This window comes from Erithacus rubecula, assembly GCF_903797595.1.
Source record: "Erithacus rubecula genome assembly, chromosome: 1".
In the NCBI taxonomy this organism is placed as follows: domain Eukaryota; kingdom Metazoa; phylum Chordata; class Aves; order Passeriformes; family Muscicapidae; genus Erithacus; species Erithacus rubecula.
The window spans coordinates 32,456,951-32,475,534 of NC_136658.1; the positions used below are offsets into that span (position 1 = coordinate 32,456,951).

An 18,584-nucleotide genomic window follows, 5' to 3' on the forward strand; every position below is an offset into this window, starting at 1 on the left:
TCAAAACTATATATCAATTCTATCACTACAGATGGCAAGTAAAACGCTGCTTGTTTTAGTTCCTAGTAAGATTAAATTGTTGTGCAGGCAGTGCAGGGGATTCATTGATTGTGTTCCTGACCAGTCCCTGATACTAGAGGGGAGGAACAGGATTTGTGGCTAAGGTGGTGATAAATAACAGGTGGGATCAGAGTGACCATGAGTTGGCTTAGTTCTCGATTCAAAGGAAGTCTGCAAAGATAGTCAGCAAGTTATGATTGTTAAGATTTCAGAAGAGCAGACTTCAGCCTTTTTGGAGAGCTGCTTAGCAAAATCTCTTGGCATGCTGCCACAGAAGGGCCCATGAAAGATGGATGGTTTCTAAATAAAACTTACTGGTAACTCATCTTGTTGAGCAGAAAGGAGAGGGACTCAGCAGAAGGCCTTCATGGCTGAGTGAAGAGCTTCCTGATGACCTAAAATGCAAGATACAGACCAGCACGGCTTGTCTGCTTAGTGACAAAATCAGAAAGCTGTTTGATTTGAGCTAAGACTTACCTCAAGGGTCACAAAAAAGAACAAAAGTGATTCTGCAGATGTGTGCTACTTTAAAAAATGAAGGTAAAATTTGAGGAAGGAAAAAGGTGATGAATGGGAGAGAAGTAGATGTAGTAACAGATAATATAGAAAAAGCTGAACTACTCCACAACAAATTTGCCAGGCACTTAAGGGCCCAGAAGGTCATTGGAATAGTCAGCATAGATTGACTAAAAGCAGTCTGTGTGCCTGTCCAGACTGGTCGACTTTCCTGATGAAATTTCTAACTGCTTGGATGAGGGGAGAGGAGTGGCTGCCCTTCTCCAAGCAGTGCCACAGCACAGGTGCTGCCTTGAGCAGGAATGGCTCTTTGCTGATGGAAAACACAGCTGACTCCAAAGCCATACCTGACCCATGTCATAACTCCCACTAATGTGCATCTGGGATCTGCTGTGGGGCACGTGGTAATTCCTTCTCTCCCCTAGTTGTCATGGGGAGTGGCTGCAAAGGTGTTTCTCACACCTCATCTGTGGGCAGGAAAAGCTGTAACACAGGGAGCACCCTTTAAAACTCTTCCAACAGCCTCTCAGCCAAACACGAGGAAGTGTTGGATGAACATGTACAGCTAATCAGAAAGAAAATGTGGTTTGGAATGGTTTGGAAACCTTGTGAGTAGCCTTTTGGGTTTCTCCTGGATTGTGTGCTGTATTATCTTGCTAGTTAGCCTTCTAGCAAATGGCTATGCTCATTTGCACTCAGTGGTGTTGGTAAGGCTTTTGAGCCAGTCTCCTACAGCACACTTTGAAAGTTGAGAGGGTAGACTAAAAGAAGGCACTGAGCTGGGAACTGACTTAACCAGTAGGCTCAAAGGGTGATGATAATCATGACTTGGCATGTGTCAAGTGGTCAGTGATGAGCAGAGGAGCTCAGGATACTTAGGGCGTCAGTGAAAATCTTCATCAATGACCTAGATCATGACACACAGTGCACCCTCAGCAAATTTCAAGAGGGTAATAAACTGAGAGGGAGTGGTTAACATGACAAATGGCAGAGCTGTATTCTAAAGGGCTCTTGATATACTTGAGAACTTGCCTAGCAGAAACCTCATAAAAGTCAGTAAGAAGTCTGCATCACAGGTGGAAGAGCTGCACTTGTGCAGGCCATGAACATCTGAATAGCAGCTTCACCAAAAATGACCTGGATGTTACTGCAGACACCAAGCTGAACATGGACCCAGATGTGCACTCTCACTACTAGTCAGGTAATCAGCATACCAGGCTTTCTTTGGAGCAGCATGGCCAGCAGAAAAAATACGTTCTTTTCTAAAAGCCTCTGACCAGTTCCCATTGTTGGACTTCAGGGGGGTTGTGGAAAGGGTCCAACATATTCTGAGAGCCCTAAATCACATGGAGATTGGAGGAGTGTTGAGGAAGCTGGGGCTTGTTTAGTGCTGTGAAGAGGACATTAAGGGGCAGTCTAAGAGCACCCAATAAACTGAGTATAAACTCAGTTGCAAAAATGATGAAACCAAACTCTTCTGAGTAGAGTAGTACCAATGCCAAAAGATTTTGATTTGAGAAGAAATTAAGACATGAGATGAATAGAATAGTGTTGGAGTAGTGCTTGCTATGAGGGATGTGAAATATCCACCCTTTGAGATTTTTAGGAATTGGCTAGGTAAAATGTAGTGTTGTCAATAGTCCCAATTTAAGCACAAGATTGGATCAGATGACCTATAGATACGCATTCCAACCAAATTTTATATGGTAGTAATAAGAAAAAAAAGATATTTTTTGGTTTTGTCATTTTGTAGAACATGTGTTACTAATATAGCAATTTTCTCTTTAGTATATTTCTGCCTTCCTATTTTCAGAAATATTAAAATTATAGCCTAAAAATCTTGCAGCTTTTAGGAAAAGTTCCATAAAAATAAAGAACTACCATCTTAAGTTTTTACTTCCTTTTTAGCTTCATATAATGGTAACATCAAACTTCTGTGCTTCAGCTGATAAAAATTCACTTTAACATTTAACTCTGGCTAGATGTTAAAGATTCATGGATGAAAAAGCTGAGTTATCTCTTTTGCTGTGTAAAGCACGTTTGATTTTTTTACTTGCCTTTCTGCAAAATAGCGTTTTCTGGATGGGGAAGAGGTGCTGGCAATTGGAGGGAGAGCAAAGAGAACCCTTAAGTTTAAGTCTTAGGAGATTTTTTTTCCTGTATTGAAAATAATATTCCTCAGCTATTTCTTGTTTACATATCTAAACCTGCTAGTTAAATTGGCAATGTTTTATGGAAACACTTTCAAGTTTCTGTTGACACACAGATTTGACCTTCTAGTATTATACCATTGCAACACATATTTCAGTTTGTGTGTTATAAAATGATCATTTACAGTTTTCTGGTGATGGTTTTAGGAAGAAAAACAATAGGATAAAAGAACTGCAGCTTTTAACAATGAGTCCTGAAAACTGCTCCTTTGGGATCTTTAGAGTTGACTTAGGTCACAAGATACTCTGCATGTTTCAAAAGTGTCCATTTGCTGGGAAGGGTCAGCAGTATTTCCTGTCAGTCTTTGTGTGGGAACAGAGTTTACACTCATGTTTCATAGAGCAGGTCTTTGACTGCTTAGGTGGAACTTCCAAATTAATTTTACACGGCATTTAGATGCTACTATACGTGTGATGAGTAAGAGATACAGAGAAGCCGACTGTTAATGTAATTGTGAGCTCACACCAATCTTTCACCATGCCCTAACCCAAACCTGGCATGCTACCTCTACCTTAAAGACCATAAACTATATGTAGTGGTATGGGAAGACTGATAATGCCTTTTATTTATTACTCTTACTGAATAACTTGTAAATTTGGCAGATTAGATGTTCAGATTAACATTTTCATGCTTAGCTTTTGCCTATTTTTTTATCTAGGGATAGCAAAGGTTTTATGATTTTTTTTCTTTAAAATTTAGTTTAAAATATATCTATTGTTACTAAAGTCATTTTAATTAACCACCATTATTATTAAATTAAATTGCATTTATTTTTAACCATACCAGTATGATGATTTAAAGAATAGAGGGAGAATTACATGCCTTAGTTCTATTCCATGTTAGAAATTGCTATTATATTTTAAATACCATCATATTCCATATATAGGTTCAGAGTGGTGTTATTGAAGCTGATGAAACTGAATCCAAACAGTACTTCTAATGCATTTATGAAAAGCTGTGTAAAAGCCAACAAATGCAAATCTTTGGGAAAACTGCAGTTCATTTATCCTCAAAAACGTATTTGATATGTTTTTTGCAGTAGAGCTCTTTCAGATTCTGTACTCATACTGCAGCATATCAAAGCTTCCCACAATTTTGTCATGCTGATTAGATTATTTTAAAAAGCCTGCATGATTGAGCACAGCATTAAATGGCCAAAGCTGGTTTTCCTGTCTACTTATTTCTTCCATCCCTTTCTGAAACAGGAACATAGTCAGGAGGGATTCTGTTCTGTGCTCGGAATGCCCAGTCCTGTCATATTTTAATATTGAAGAGACTGGAGGAATAGGGGAAGCGTGTTTAGCAAGGGATAAGGGTGAGAATGGGCATAAAAATGAGAGAGAACTTGTCACTGGTATGTGAGAATGGAAATCCCAAGAAGGGAAGACTGGTATTTAATCGGGTAAGAAAACTTGGATTTGGAAAGAGAATTCAGGACAAGACAGGACATAACATAAAAATAGGTGAAGAAACATGAAGAAGCAGTGGAGTAGGGCAGCAGTAGAGAGGGGATTTAAGGCTACTGAACCAAAGAGTGACACATGAGGTTTGGGATAATCAGTAGTTGCACAAGTACACTGGCCAAGGAAGAGAGATACAGAGCAGGTTGGAAGACCTGCTGATAAGATGCTGGCAGGATCAGCCTTAGGCCATCTCCCTCTGGAAGAGTGGAGAAGCAGCCAAGGTGGCTGGGGTGTGCACCACATGGGGGGGATCCCACCAGGCAGTCTGTCATGTTAGTTCATTGTCTGTCTGTCTGTCTGTCTGGAGGATGCCAGCCTGCTGCTGTGACTGGTTACTCACTGTCTCTCACAAACAGGGGTCTCATCTCTAGTTTTTAAGCTGGTGACATATTGAATCCAATATGGTATCCCAGAATAGAATTTCTGCTTGGTTTAGTCTTTGATCAATCTATGAAATTATGTTTTTTAAGAAAAAGTTAATTAACAGAAAACAATTCAAGTTGCACATTAAGTGTTCAGTTAAAGGGGGGAAAAAATTACCTACATAACCTTAAATTGGACCCTTGGTGAAATATATTCCTTAGATTAAAGCTTGAATTTGGTAACTTGCAAAACAACTGTTTTATATTTTTTGTTATTATTACACATATTTAATCTTAAACTAATTGTTAAACTTTAGAGATGCATAATTGTTTGCCTAGAGTAAGATTTCATTTTGTTATCCAAATTTATTTTAAGTACAATAAATCTTGACTTGGGAGAATAATTTATATTAAAGTAAAAACTTAATCATTATCAAGTCACAGATAATCTCTTATTCCTGAGTTATCCTTGCATATTTAAATAGGCCTGTCAGAGATCCCCAAGTAATAGGATTTGACTATTTCTAATACAATCACTGGCAGCTACTTAGTACTTGACACTTAGAAAAAAACTAATCAAATTTTGGAATATGCTTTAGTGCTTGTATGGAGATTTCTAAAATGAGATAGTAGGATTGGCAGTGGTAGCACACAGAAAAATGGTAAGTAGCCTTCAGTAATGCACAGAGGAAAGGATAACCTACACATCAAACATGGACACATGGACCCTTCCTGCAGCTCTTGCCACTTGAGAAAGACACCTTAGGGTGACTGTGGTTAGCTCTGTGACATTGTCAGCTCAGTACTCAGGAACAATCAAGAAGGCAATTAAGAATAAAAATAGGATCTGATAGGAAAAGACAAGACTGCAAAATATAATGGTTTCCATGAATCTGTGGTGCATTCAGGTCTTGAATCTTACATGAAGGCCACTGGAAAAAAACCTCAGAGGAGAGTGACAGAGATCAGCAGAGGTGTAGCATGGTTTCCAGGGAAAGATAAACAACAAATAACTCCAATATAGAAAAAAGGGTCAGAGAGACAGAACAGAGATCTGCAAAGGTAACCATGGCACAGAGGAGGCAAAGGCAAGGGCTGTTAGCACTTTCTTACTGCTCAGAGTTACAATGTATTGCCAAATTTTTTTTTAAAAGGCAAATAGATGTTTTCTTAAGATGTTACCCTATGTTATCAATGTGCAACCAAATAACAGGCTTGGAGTACACAAAGGTGGAGCTTTTTGGGTATGTCATGATCAGTTGGTGGGACTCAGTGCCACAGGGGGTTCTGAAGCCCAAGAATATAAAAATATTCAAATATGATGTGAATAACTGCTGATTCATGGACAGCCCTACTGACTTCTGTCTTCTTGGATTTAATTTCTGGTCTGTGTGGTCCTTGCTGATTTTCAGCAGCTGAGCAGGGAAGGGTTGGTTATTCTTTGCTGGTCCCTGTTTCCTAGAGTCACTGCAGGGCACTTGGGCCTTTTGTCTGACAGTCTATTCCTGTGTCCTTCTTTTCCAGTACTGCAACAGAAAATCATACTGATTTTTGTGGGTTTTTTTCAAATTAAGCATTTCCTAATTCCTAATGTTTAAGAATAATGACTGTAGAATCGGGTGGAGAATATTAAGGGCTCTAAATTATACTTATGCCTTCCTGTAGGCCGTTTCGTTTGAAAACTCGATTAAAATGTTGAAATAGTATTGTTAAGAGGAACAAGGCAATCCTTAACCTTCATGATTTTGCTAAAAAAGCACTTGTTTTGCAGTTAAAGAAGCCTTTAAGGCATAAGCAAACAGCATTTAATAACAGAAAGCTGTGAAATTATTAATTTTAGGGTTTCCAGAAAGAACTAAGGCACTGCACTTTGGGTATTTTCCTCCAGCTCTTCATACTCCTCTGTCTTTCATTTAATTGAAATAAACATGTCATATGAGTAATTTCGTAACATTTAAATTGCCAGGGCACATGAAATAAAATGAAATATGAAATAAAATCAACTATCAGTTCTAATTACCCTTTTGAACAATAAGTTATGTGGTTCTCCTAGAAGGTTATATGAATAAGAAGCTCAGTCAAGGATATACATGTAAAAAAAATCACTGGTTATCAGAAGTGGAAGATTTTATTTGTATTAAGTTGCCATTGATTCTTGGTTTAATAGTGAAATACTTCTTAAAAAGTTTATCTACTTCCCAGCAACATTATATCTGCAAAACTAATGTGTTAGATCTCTTTGTGGAACTTGGGTATAATTAAAAATTGCTGTTAAAAAAAAAAAAAGTTGTAAACTTGTAGCATTGGGAGATGTATTTCCTTTCAGATTGAATTTATTTTTTCTCAGATTGTTTCCTGACTATAGCTCTGCATACTTAGCATGCTGTGAGAGTTGAGCTGGTTTCTCTTCATATTATAAAAGGTTTTGAAATGTTTTAAAACCTGAAACTGTTAACATTTAATGTGCTGTGTGTTGGCAATTGATCCCTACCTAACAGGATTCTGCAATGAAAAAAAAAAAAGAAGCTAATTTTAAATTGAGGACCCTGCATGAGAGGAGAGGGAGAGAATGGTTTTCAAAAATGCCATTTTTTTATAACTTCTGTTCCACAATTAAGTCAGCCTGAAACAACAAAACAATGATGATCTAAACAAGGAGTAATAAGGACTGTAAAAAACAAGGAAGCTTTGCTTTACACAATCTGTTATGAAATAAATAAAGCCAGTGTTAGATCAGTTTTCTACCTCCCACTGTTACTGTTATCTTTTCCACCAATTAGTTCTACCTTTCTGTGAGAATTGTGCCTCACTGCTCTTACGTCTGTACTGAATAACAATTCCAGCTTTCAGTTTTTTTATTTTCTATTTTCTTGCTGGAAGAGTGACTCTCTGCTGTTCATGTTACCTTTGAAGAGCTTACCTTTGGCATTAAGTGATTTGATTCTCTGTCCTGTGATTCTGCTGAACTGTCTACTGAGGCATATTCAAGCCATGCTGTGCTGATGCTTACATTTACCACTTCCATTTTCTGTTGCCTTCCCTTTACTAATGTGTGCTTTATTCCTTCTCTTTACTATTCTTTGTTCTCAGACTAATGTAGTTGTTACTGTCCATCCAGACCTAGCTGTTGCTGCTGTTATTTCTCTCAAAGCTTTGTTTTTGGCTCACTGAAAAAGGCAGAGAACTGTGATGCCTGTTTGTCAATAAATAAACAGCTTAAAGGCAGAAGGGGAGCGGATCTGACTAACAAGTTACAGCAGTAGTTAGTTATTTTTCAGAGCAGATCCACATTACATAATTACTCTTTAAAATAGATATTCCAATTATGAAAGATGCATACAGTAATATTCAGACATTTGGCATTTTATGGGGATTTTTCTATGCATAGATACTAACAAAAATGAAGATAATGGACAAAATAAATTCCATTATATAGTTCTCTTTTCTTCCTTCAAAAAAGTTTCAAAAACTGCTTAGCATTTATTTTTAAATTAAACCTCTGAATCTATACGTGTTGTATATGAAAGAGATTCAATTGCACATAAACTGCTATGAATTAATCCTTAAATGATATGTATCTAGCCTTTACACTTTTTTTAAAGCATTCTAAATGGCTTGCTGCATGATTTTAAATTCATTTGAACAATTAGTGCATCATAAAGTAAGGCCTCAACATTTATGCTCAGTCTGACTCTTAATTATTTTTGCAAGAAAAGTTGAGGTGACCTTGGTTGTATTTTTTCATAATGGCACATTAAAAACTGTTTCTAAATAGCATCCTCATTATCCCATGTTTGAGAGAGGACAATCTGTCTCTGTCATAGCTCTGGAGAAGATGTGTGAGACAGGATTTATCAGGTAGGCTGATCCCTTTGGAAAGAAGTTCTTTCTTCTTTCTGTGAGGAGAAATATAAATGAGATGAGAAAATGCTGCATTACAACAGTTACTTAATAAAGCTGGGTGGTCTTCATAATCTTTTAAATAGGATATTGTTTTTTTCTAGTAGGTGGCTACTATTGTAGTTCAGTACTAGTTTGCCATAGAGAGGGTGGAGAATGAGGAGGATATTTGAAGACAGGCTGTTGCAGCAAATATCTCCTATTACTTCTTGTCATTAATGGCCCATGTGGAACCCTGTTTGTGCGAGCAGGACAGTAATCTGCCCCATATAACTTTAATAATTCCTATACTTTATATTTTTTATCCCAACTTTCAAATATTTTTACATTACTTAATTCATATTTACTACACCAAACTGAGAGAGAAAATAAGATTATCCTGGACACTGGATGTTATGTACTGCTTTTTATCCAAATTATTGCTTTTCTGTGCCAATAAAACATGCAGCCAGAGCCCAGTTATGCAGCTGGCAGTTGTTAGTCCATGCATCTGAATAGGGTAGAGGCATCTAAAGGACCAGTGCAGTTCATGCTCTCAATGACCTTGAAGGAAGTGACATCTGAAGGGAAGTAGGTGGCTGTGGTGATCTCAGACCATTTCATGGGCCTTATACAAAGTACACTCATAACTGGAATGAGCTGATATCCTAAATCCTCTTCTAACCAAAGAGTCTAAAAGGATAAGAAGTATAAATTCCTTTTTTTAACCTTAAGACCTCTCTCTGCAGCTCAAATACAGGGGGTATAATGTTAACTAGGTCACAGTATCACTTATGTAATATCAGCGAGTACAGAACCTTATACTCAGACTTGTTCCAGTTTCCTGTATCTTACCACCCAGGAAGACTGAATGGAGTAAAAAGTGCTCCAGAAATGTTTTAAAACATGTTAACATTTGCTAAATGTTTTAAAATTTGCTGGGCCTTGTAAGGCAATTTGTTAAGACTCTGTGTTTATACTTGAAGTTCTCATTTGTTGTAAAAATCTAGGTAGATGTTGAATGTTTAACTTCATTTTGCTTTTGGAGGCAGCTTGTAACTGTCAATTAACAAAGGAATTCCTCATATCTACCCATCTCTGTGGCATGATTTGTGTCTCAGCATGAGGTTGGATGGTCACTGACTGATGACTCAGTGTAATTTGAGCATTCACAGTATATCCAAGGGGTAGCAACACTCTGATGTTGTCTACAACTCAGAGAAGACAATTAACTTGAATATAGGACACTATCAAATTTTTTATGGACTGCTTAATGTTTTAAGCCATGGAGGAATCTACAATTTTTATTCATCTTCCCGCACTGGGGCAATATTTCTTCAGTTTTCTTAGTAGGTATCATTTTTATTTGATATTTATACTTGTTCTCTCATATATTGCCTAAAAGCAAAAGTGGTTTCTAAGGGAATAAAAGGCAGCATTGGACAAAAGTGAAATAGAATAGTTTTTATCTACATTTTTTTATTGAAAGCAACAATTGATCTAGTAAATTAATTATTAAATCCAACCTTCTGAAACAAGTAAAATATACTGATAGAAAATGATTGCTAACTTAAACATTCTTAAAGGGATTTTACTAAGTGCTTGACACAATGCTTTATAACCAAATGAGTGACAGCTTTGCTATTTTGCTATTTGGTAATCTTAAATTGCCAGTTTTTTAGTGTAGAGTTTTCCCTGGGAAATTCAGGCACAGAGAGTTCTCAAATCATGTGGCAGATTGCTATGAATAATGTTATTAACATTGAGTAAGAGCAATTTTTAAGTAAAGCAGCTACTCCTTTTCCCCCAAAGGACAAACCCAGAAGCTAACAAAGGAAATTAGGTTCTCTGTATCTGCCAGCACATCCACGACTGTAATAAAGTCTGGTACCTGTGAAAGTCACAGCAAAACCCAGACCCATATGAGGCATAATGCAGTCAGAAGAACAAAAAAAGTTCATTAACTTCTTGGCCTCTTGATATTTTCAGGCTTCTGAAATAAGATTTCCATCTAGCTAATATTGTATGACAATGATGAAAGGCTGTGGCATACCCTGGATCTTCTGGCAGGAGCGTGGATATGATAGCAATTGACCCTTGGCACTCTTCAGAGCAGAAATGTCAGGAAACAATGAGTCGAGCTTCACAGAGCCAGTGGGCCCCAAGATGTGTCCTGGGGCCAGGGCAGGGAAGTTGCAAGGTGGGAGATGGATGTGGATGTGGTGTGGGTTTGTTTTGCGAACTGCGCGCTGCTCGTCTCCCGCGGATCCCTGGATGCTTGGCACTAAAGGCTGCATTCCCTTCTCCCCTCTCCCAGACGGCTCCTGGGAGGGCTGTGGTAAGTATTGCCTCCCTCAGCAGGTGGCTCTAGGCAGCAGGAGAGGAATTTTGGTTTTAAGATCTTACTCTTTGTATCTGACCTCACAGGCTGCTGTCTGCAGCTCGGAGCAGCGTTGCAAGTGCGATTGCAGTAGCCTTGACAGTGGGGTTAACTGCTTCAGATGTGGTCTGCATGATCAGATTTTGAAGGCTGAAAGAGTGCAAAGAACTCTTGAAATGCAACGAATTGCCTGCCAATGAGATTAACTGCTCACACAGTTTGTTACCATCAGTGTCATTCTAGGATGTGGGTCAATTTGACAACAGCTCTACTTAAAAAGTTCCAGCTCACTGAGACAGAGTATGTTATATTAACAAGTAACATGTACTTCATCTATATTATAAATTAATGGGTAAAAATACTTCTTTTTCAGGTAACAAACATTATTTTCTATGCTGTACTCAAAATTAATATCACAGAAAGCTCGTGTAAATGTTAGATTACAAAAAAAATATTATGGGGGAAATGCCTCACTTTCTCAACTTCAGGCATAAGATATTGTCAACTTCAGATATAAGATATATTTCAGTGCCATACTTCCCATAGGGGAGTTTTATGGTCCACTTGTATTGTGTATATCTTTATATGCAGCTACTTGAATGCCATACTGCTATCAAATTTTGCCAATTCCTTTAACAGGACACTTTTTATTTGTTGGAAAAGCGCCACTGGAAAGATCTTGACAGATTTGCTATGCATGCTTTTGAAATGATTGCTTTGTTTTCTCTATATTCTCAGCAACTAATATGCACCTGATCTTTTACTCTTGTCTCTGTATCACCAGGCCTCCTGAACCTGTTTACAGCACTGTGAACAAACTGTGTGATAAACCACCTTCTCCTAGGCACTATTCCCCTGTCGAGTGTGACAAAAGCTTCCTTCTTTCAGCTCCCTACCCCCACTACCACGTAGGCCTGCTCCCTGACTCTGAGATCACCAGGTACTGCATGCGCTTCTTCCTCACCTCCTTTGTTAGAGTGCATGAACATCACTGGATTTATCTCATGGTTTGCATCTTCACCATAGACCTTTTTTCTACAGCTTGTGCTTATTTTTAACCATGCTTTCACATTTGCACCACTGGGAGATACATGCTGCCTTGGTATATAATTTTGTGTCATCCAAAATCCAGTGATGAACGCAGGCAATGTTTCGATCCATTGGAATGATGCTCTGAAATAGGTTACATAATATGTACCACATTTTGCAACTTAATTCAGTGTTTGTTTCTGTTTGAGTATGGAAAGTGACCAAGACTTCACTGAAAGCTGTAGTAATTTGTTTTGATTCAGTCACTTTATTCCTTTGTTGTGGTTGCTTAGTTCAGTGAGCATCTTTGGGTTTATAGGACAGCTGCCTAAGCCATTCAGAAGAAATAGAGCAAAAAATAATCGCTTCCCTCACCAAATCACGGTTAAGAATGCATCTAAAATTTTGCATTCCCTAGGCTAGCTGTGCTCTGAGAGGACAGTTAGGAAAGCCTAAAATGATGAACATTTCCATAACTGAAATAATGGGAGATCTTTCTGCAAAACATTGTCAGTGATTGCCTCCTGATAAATATTTAATGAAGGAAAGCAGACTATTCAAAACTGTAGGCTAGTATAACCCAGCCATTCTTCTGTAGACTACAAGGATACTAGTAAACCATAGAGAAAGAGTTATGCACAATTTTTCTGGAATGCTTCCTTTTTTAGGAAAAAAGCTGTCATTTTTTATATTCCAGAATGGAAGAAAAATATTTGTGTTTGCAGCTTTGATCATAGACTTTTTCTACAGAAAAAATTTTTCAAAGCAAAGAACAATGTGGGAAGAGAGGAGCAGAAGTATGTAAGTGGAAAACAAATGGTAAATTTATGTAAGATACACTAGCAGGAAAGAAACCCCAGGGATTAGGAAGGCAGCTGTGAAAGGCATTGCAATGCTATGAAATAGAAAGCCCCATTAAAAAAGAGAGAAGAAAAATACTAGCAAAGAATGCTACAGATGTGCCAAACCATGCAGAAGATGTCAGTTTATTAGAATGAAAACTGTGTACCTTCTAGAATTTGTAAAAAGATGCTTAATCAAAGTGGTCAAAATGATTAGTGAAGGTGTCCAGTGCAAGTTGGAGTGAAACACATTGCTTAGGACAGTGTTTTATAAAGGTGTAAATACCTGCACAAACGTGCCAGGCACTAACAGAGCTACCCACAATATTTTAATTTCTCTGCTAATGTTGTCTTAATTTGCATAAGTGGGCAAAAAGTAGTGAAAGTACCCTGGTTCTTTAGGTAGAGTATAAATATGAGTCATTTATCTGTGCATGGCAGTGCTTCTGAGGTTTTAAAATGAGGCAATGGAAGAGTTCATTATAGAAAGACTCTTATAATGGTCCCCTTGGAAAGAAAGGGTCCAACTTGAGCTAGAAAGCTGAGTGAGTGGGTTCTAGGGGATATTGGGGCCATGGCATTGAGTGCCTTGCAAACCACAGAGAGAGGTAATTTACTGCTAAATGGTTGATATCTGTAGACATGCAGAGAGGTTGGGGGAAAAGATTATGTTAAGGCTGCTTCCTGCAACCATATACTTAGTAGTCAATAATAGTAGAGCTCTGGAGGTCTCATAAAGCTAGGCCATTTTGGCACTTGAATGTGTAATTCTGTACATTCTTTTGGTTTATGATTGATTGATTGAATACTTGGTCATCAGATATTTGATGGGGTATCAGGACTTGGAAAGCTGGGTGTTATTCTGAGTATGAGTTAACAATTCTCTTTAAAAGCAAGATTTCATTTATCTTCATTCTACTTTGATGTAATATTGAGCTCTAGTCTCTGTATATTTAATCAGTTTGTTTAAATGAACAGTCCAAGAAAAACTGCAAAAAGGACATAAAATATGAGGAGAGACACAACTCATGGTTAAATGCTGTGTGCTATACTCTGCTACATGCTGTTGCAGAGGCAACTGATTACTATAATTTGTACTTCCTTCACACTGTGAAATAACATTCAGATGGAAAATATGACAGTTTTCCATGTTCTCAGTACTGTCATCTTTTCCACAGGACTCTGAATAGTTGAGTGTGGAGGAAGACATTTGAAATAATATTTCACAAATGCCATTGGTGAGGAAAGTGGCAGCTTTACAACGGATCATGATTCAATTTCCAAATGGAGTCAGTATTCACAGTTGGAGAACAGATTTTAGAAAAGTACTGATCTCATTTTTACCCTAATGGCTGTTCTTGCTGCATGAGTATTTAATGTACACAGCCCTATATTTCCCAAAGGCAATGTGTTTCAGGGCTGTATTGTGTTGAAAATTTTGAAGAATTTATCCAGTAAAAGACCCTGGTTTAAATCCATAGCTGTGATACCACCATTCCTATTAGAAGTTATATAGAAAAAAAAAAAATCTAAATACTGACCAGGTATTTTGAAAGGTCTGTCTCTACTCACCTGAATTCCTCAAAGTTCTTTTCCTCCCCATAAAACACTTCAATGAGCTCCAGTCAGAAATAAAAATGTATCTTGCTTTCTTCATGCAGACTTCCTAGAATGAGTTCTGCATCAGCATTTGTGAGCCTCAAGTTTGGGGAGGAAATGGCAGGGATTATTTACTTGTTTCAGTAATTACAGTTACTGTTGTATCTCAGTGCTCCAGTATTGAGAATCTGCTGCTGATCTGCAAGAAATTCAGTTTGACAAATGACTCTTCCAGAGGAAGAGGAACATGATGCCATATTCTCCCAACTGAAATGTTTGTAAGCCAGCCAACACCTTTCAAATTGCTGCTCCAAATAATTTGTCAGCTGCTCCTCAGATGATTGTTTTGTCAAGGCTCATTAACTTAATAGGCAGAGAATTCATAGGGCAAAGCTTTATTTGTCTATAATAAATTCAAGTTTATAACCCCTGCTTTTATGGTGGCCTGTCAAATCCTGCAAGATTTGGAGGTCTAGAAGAATGTACTTCCATTTTAGGATAGATTTTTGATTGAGTTATGTATTCATATGAATTGATATTAAGAGGGCTATGTCAATGTGCAACAGCTGAAAATCTGTACCATTGAAGGCAGGAGTGGAGAGAGAATTTTGGAGTGGAAAGTTTTCCTTTGAGGACACCATGTGGGAATGGATGTGGAGTGTTCATGTTCTGGCCCCTTTCATTATTGACTATTATGTCTACAAATAGAAGATTATTGGCAGTGAAAGGAATTCACAGCTTATGGATGTAACCCTCTTCCTACAAACATGAGTCTTTTTATCAACACTGTGTAGCACAAAATGTTCCCAGGCTTTGCACTGAGAATTGCATTCACCTCTACAAAGACATACTTGAAAAATGTTTTGGTTTTTCCCAGAATTCACTTCCTTGTTTTCACTGAAATCTTCCTGGCTCTCTAGTTGCCAGTATATTTTTTGGTAAAGGGCTTCCCTGAAATTGTTGGCTTTTTTTTGTTGTTGTTTTTACTCTATGGGTATTCACTTTTTTTATAAGTGAATCAACTCCGATTATATGATTGGGATTTTTTTGTTTGTTTTTGATTGGCTTTTTTTCTTTTTTGTGGTACATGTAGGGAAGGAACTAATGGTTTGGTTTCATTTCAAGATATTTGATGAATCATATCAATGACAGCAGTTTTTAGAACCACCTCTACTTTCTTTGAGCTGGGGATTAGGCTCTAGATAACATTGAAGATTACATTGGCATCAGGCTCTAGGGCAGAGTATTGAAAACAGTGTGCCATTTGCATCAACATTCAAGGGTAACTGAGCATTGTGTAACTCTTAAGCACCACAGGAATAAAAGTGTGCTGAATGGGTGCAGGCATGTGGGTGAGGAGACTGTAATTCCAAAATCTTAATGATGAGTGGTGCTGCTTCCAGAGAGTGGCTGAGTCCCCACAGCCACAGAAGGGTCAGCACACTCCTGTGATCTCTGCAGCCAGTCTGTGCTTCCCTCACACAGTTTTAGGGATCTCTGGGATCCCTCCACAGGCAATGGAGACCAGTGAGGAGATGCTGATCACTTTTCACAGACCCTGGTAGAAGTTAAGGTAGCTGCACTCCAAGGTGTGAATCGTGAGTCTCTCTGGTAGTCACTCTCTCATTATTAATGTCTGCACAGCCTTTTCCTTCCCAGTAACCTGCTGGGAGCAAGTTTATTGTCAAGTGATGCATATAACTGTACTTGTGTGTGGCTGCCTTCCAGGGAGGCTCTTGTCATCTTTATTGAAATTCACATGTACAGCAGTACTCATTGTCCCCTGTTCAATCCCATGTGTTTAATATGGGAATTCTATCTCCCAAAACACATCTCTCTGTATTTCGTGGTTTTTGAAATGCTTGGCAACCTAAAAATGGGGCCTATCAAAAAAGTAGTGAAATAGCAATGATATTATAAAATTCAGTCTTCAGTTTGGCCCACATAAACACAACCACCTTTTTTGAATTTAAAAAAAAACCTTCTAAAATAAGTTCTACTGTTTAATCTCTTTGTTTGTCCTTTTTGTTGTTGTTGTTTTGGGGTTTTTGGTTGTGTTGGGTTTTTTTGGGTTTTTATGGTTTTTTAGAAATTTTGAATGCTAATTACAAAATGGGAAAATAGTCTGGGTCAAATGGATGTCAGTACTCACATTTTTAAACAAGAATTGGAGCAGATTTGTGCTTCTTATTTTAACACCTTCAGATCAGCTTCTGGACTGATCTGCATTTTATACAACCCAACCACAGACAGCAAGCTTATATATAGTGAATACTGCTACTAAAAAGCATTGCTCAAAGACAGTGGAGGGAAATAAGTACACAATTCTTTCTGTGGATTTTTGAACACAAAAATAGGCTCTACTGAGGTTCAGCTTAATCATTGTCAATGAGAACAAACTAACCTTATCCAATCTTTTGAAAATATAAGATACTTGGTTAAAATTATTCTTAGTGAAGTAGCTCCCTGAAAGTGGCATTTTAAAATAAGTGAATACTGTGGGTTTTTGTTTTGAGAGGTGATTTGTAAGGCATACTTCCACACACGTGGCATTCAGAGGCACAGAGCGCACAGCAGCCCCTAAGCAATTTGAGATTAAACTGGTCATCACAAGGGCTTGGGTGCTGATGTTCATACTGATGGGAATTGAAGCATCTTGTTGATTTCAGTGAGAATCAGCTAGGGAAGTGCTGTAGCCTCTCTCCCTGAACAACATCTTTAGCAATTCAAGCACTTCTTTAACTCCTAGACCTCTGTAAAAGTAATTCAGGAGACCTTGACTCACCAGCAGGAGCACACATCACCGTGGGTGGCAGGATGCAGCCCAGATCCATACAACTACATGCACATTATGCTTGACAGGGTTGTGCTTCTTCTGGAAACACCTTCAGCTCTGCAGTATTTCAGAGTTATAAGGGAAAACACAATCAGCATAAAATGTGTTGATTAACTGTCTACAACTTAAATGCAGTGTTCAGTGTAGATTCTCCCAGCTTGTGAATCAGCCTCCTGAGGCCTCTAAATTATTTAAGGATCTTTTGGAAATGATAGAAGTTAATTGTGAATTTTCTTTATCACTTTCAATTAACAAATTAAAAAAGTCTTCACTGGAGCATATTCCTATAATTTCTGTTTAATCCTGACTAAAGTGTTCTCTTCAAGTAAATGATCCAGTCATATAACTGTTAGGGTTAATGAAAGAAAAATGATGCTGCCTTTCAATCTCAGCTCTCATGCTATTTTGCATGCATGAGTCTCTGACCCTAATAAGCACAAACATTCCTATAAACTCAGTTATGTGCTTTCATTTTTTAATGAGGAGTCTTCTATTTTGGACCTTATTAATTAAAATTGCTAGGAAGATGCAGCTTTCAAAAACTCAGATGCTTGCAGGAGAACCTTAACCTGTGAAGGCATAAAACCTCTATAGTTCAAGTGTTTAATTATGTAAAGTTGCAGAAGTCTTTCAGGTTAAGATGCAGTGCTTCAGGTTAGAGCTGCTGGGCTTTATTTGCAGTTGGGCTTCTGACTAATTTTCTTCAGTCGAGCACGTCACTTAATTCTATTTACTCTGCTTTGTCTGTAAAATAATCTTCTCAGTTATATTAAGAACCATAACTATAATCATTAAACAGACTAGAATAAAATTTTTAAAAGAGAAAAATTAAAGTATTTGTTCTGCTCTGTCATTTGGGAAATGTTTCGTATTTTTTTAATATAGTTTGATTTTCAGAGATAATGTGCTTTCTTGTGCTACACATCTCCTTTTGTTCACAGTCTTCTTACATGAAAATTAAACTGTATATTCTTAGCTCATAAAATGGACAGAATTATCAATTCCGTTCAGTTAAGTAGCAGTATTTTCTCTACTATGTCTTGACAGAAGAAAAAAAATAACTGTTCTCTGTAAGAAAACATCTTTAAATCACTAGTATTAAAATTTTCCTGCTGTTTTGATTACAAGCAGAACTACAGAGGGACATTTGTGAACAAAGGAAAGATGTCTCCTTCCTTTCCGTGTCTGTCAGCAAGTGCTGAGTCTCAGTCTCTAAGTAAGTCACAGAAAATGTTCCCAAAGTATCAAAAGTCAGTTTCTATGTGGCTTTTTTGGATTAATGGGGAAGACTGGAACCAGGAGACCAGACAAATATCAGGCTATTTTTAATGGGTTTGTGCCTAAGGTTGTCAGCCAGGGCATTCCATCACTGGGCATGGGGAGCTTGTGGTGGACCACGACCTTCCA

General features: G+C 37.8%; 1 protein-coding gene across 12 annotated transcripts in view; it reads left to right on the plus strand.

Annotated features, from left to right (window-relative positions):
* Positions 1 to 18,584, plus strand: part of DLG2 (discs large MAGUK scaffold protein 2) — a 966,889-nt gene that overhangs the window by 709,495 nt on the left and 238,810 nt on the right. For 11 of the 12 annotated variants that reach the window (XM_079303594.1, XM_079303596.1, XM_079303599.1 and 8 more), the window contains one exon: positions 11,656 to 11,811. The exons of the other annotated variant lie outside the window; for it this stretch is intronic. In XM_079303594.1, the coding sequence (XP_079159720.1) occupies positions 11,656 to 11,811 (156 nt within the window). The remainder of the gene's footprint in view (positions 1 to 11,655; positions 11,812 to 18,584) is intronic. 12 annotated transcript variants of the gene reach the window in all.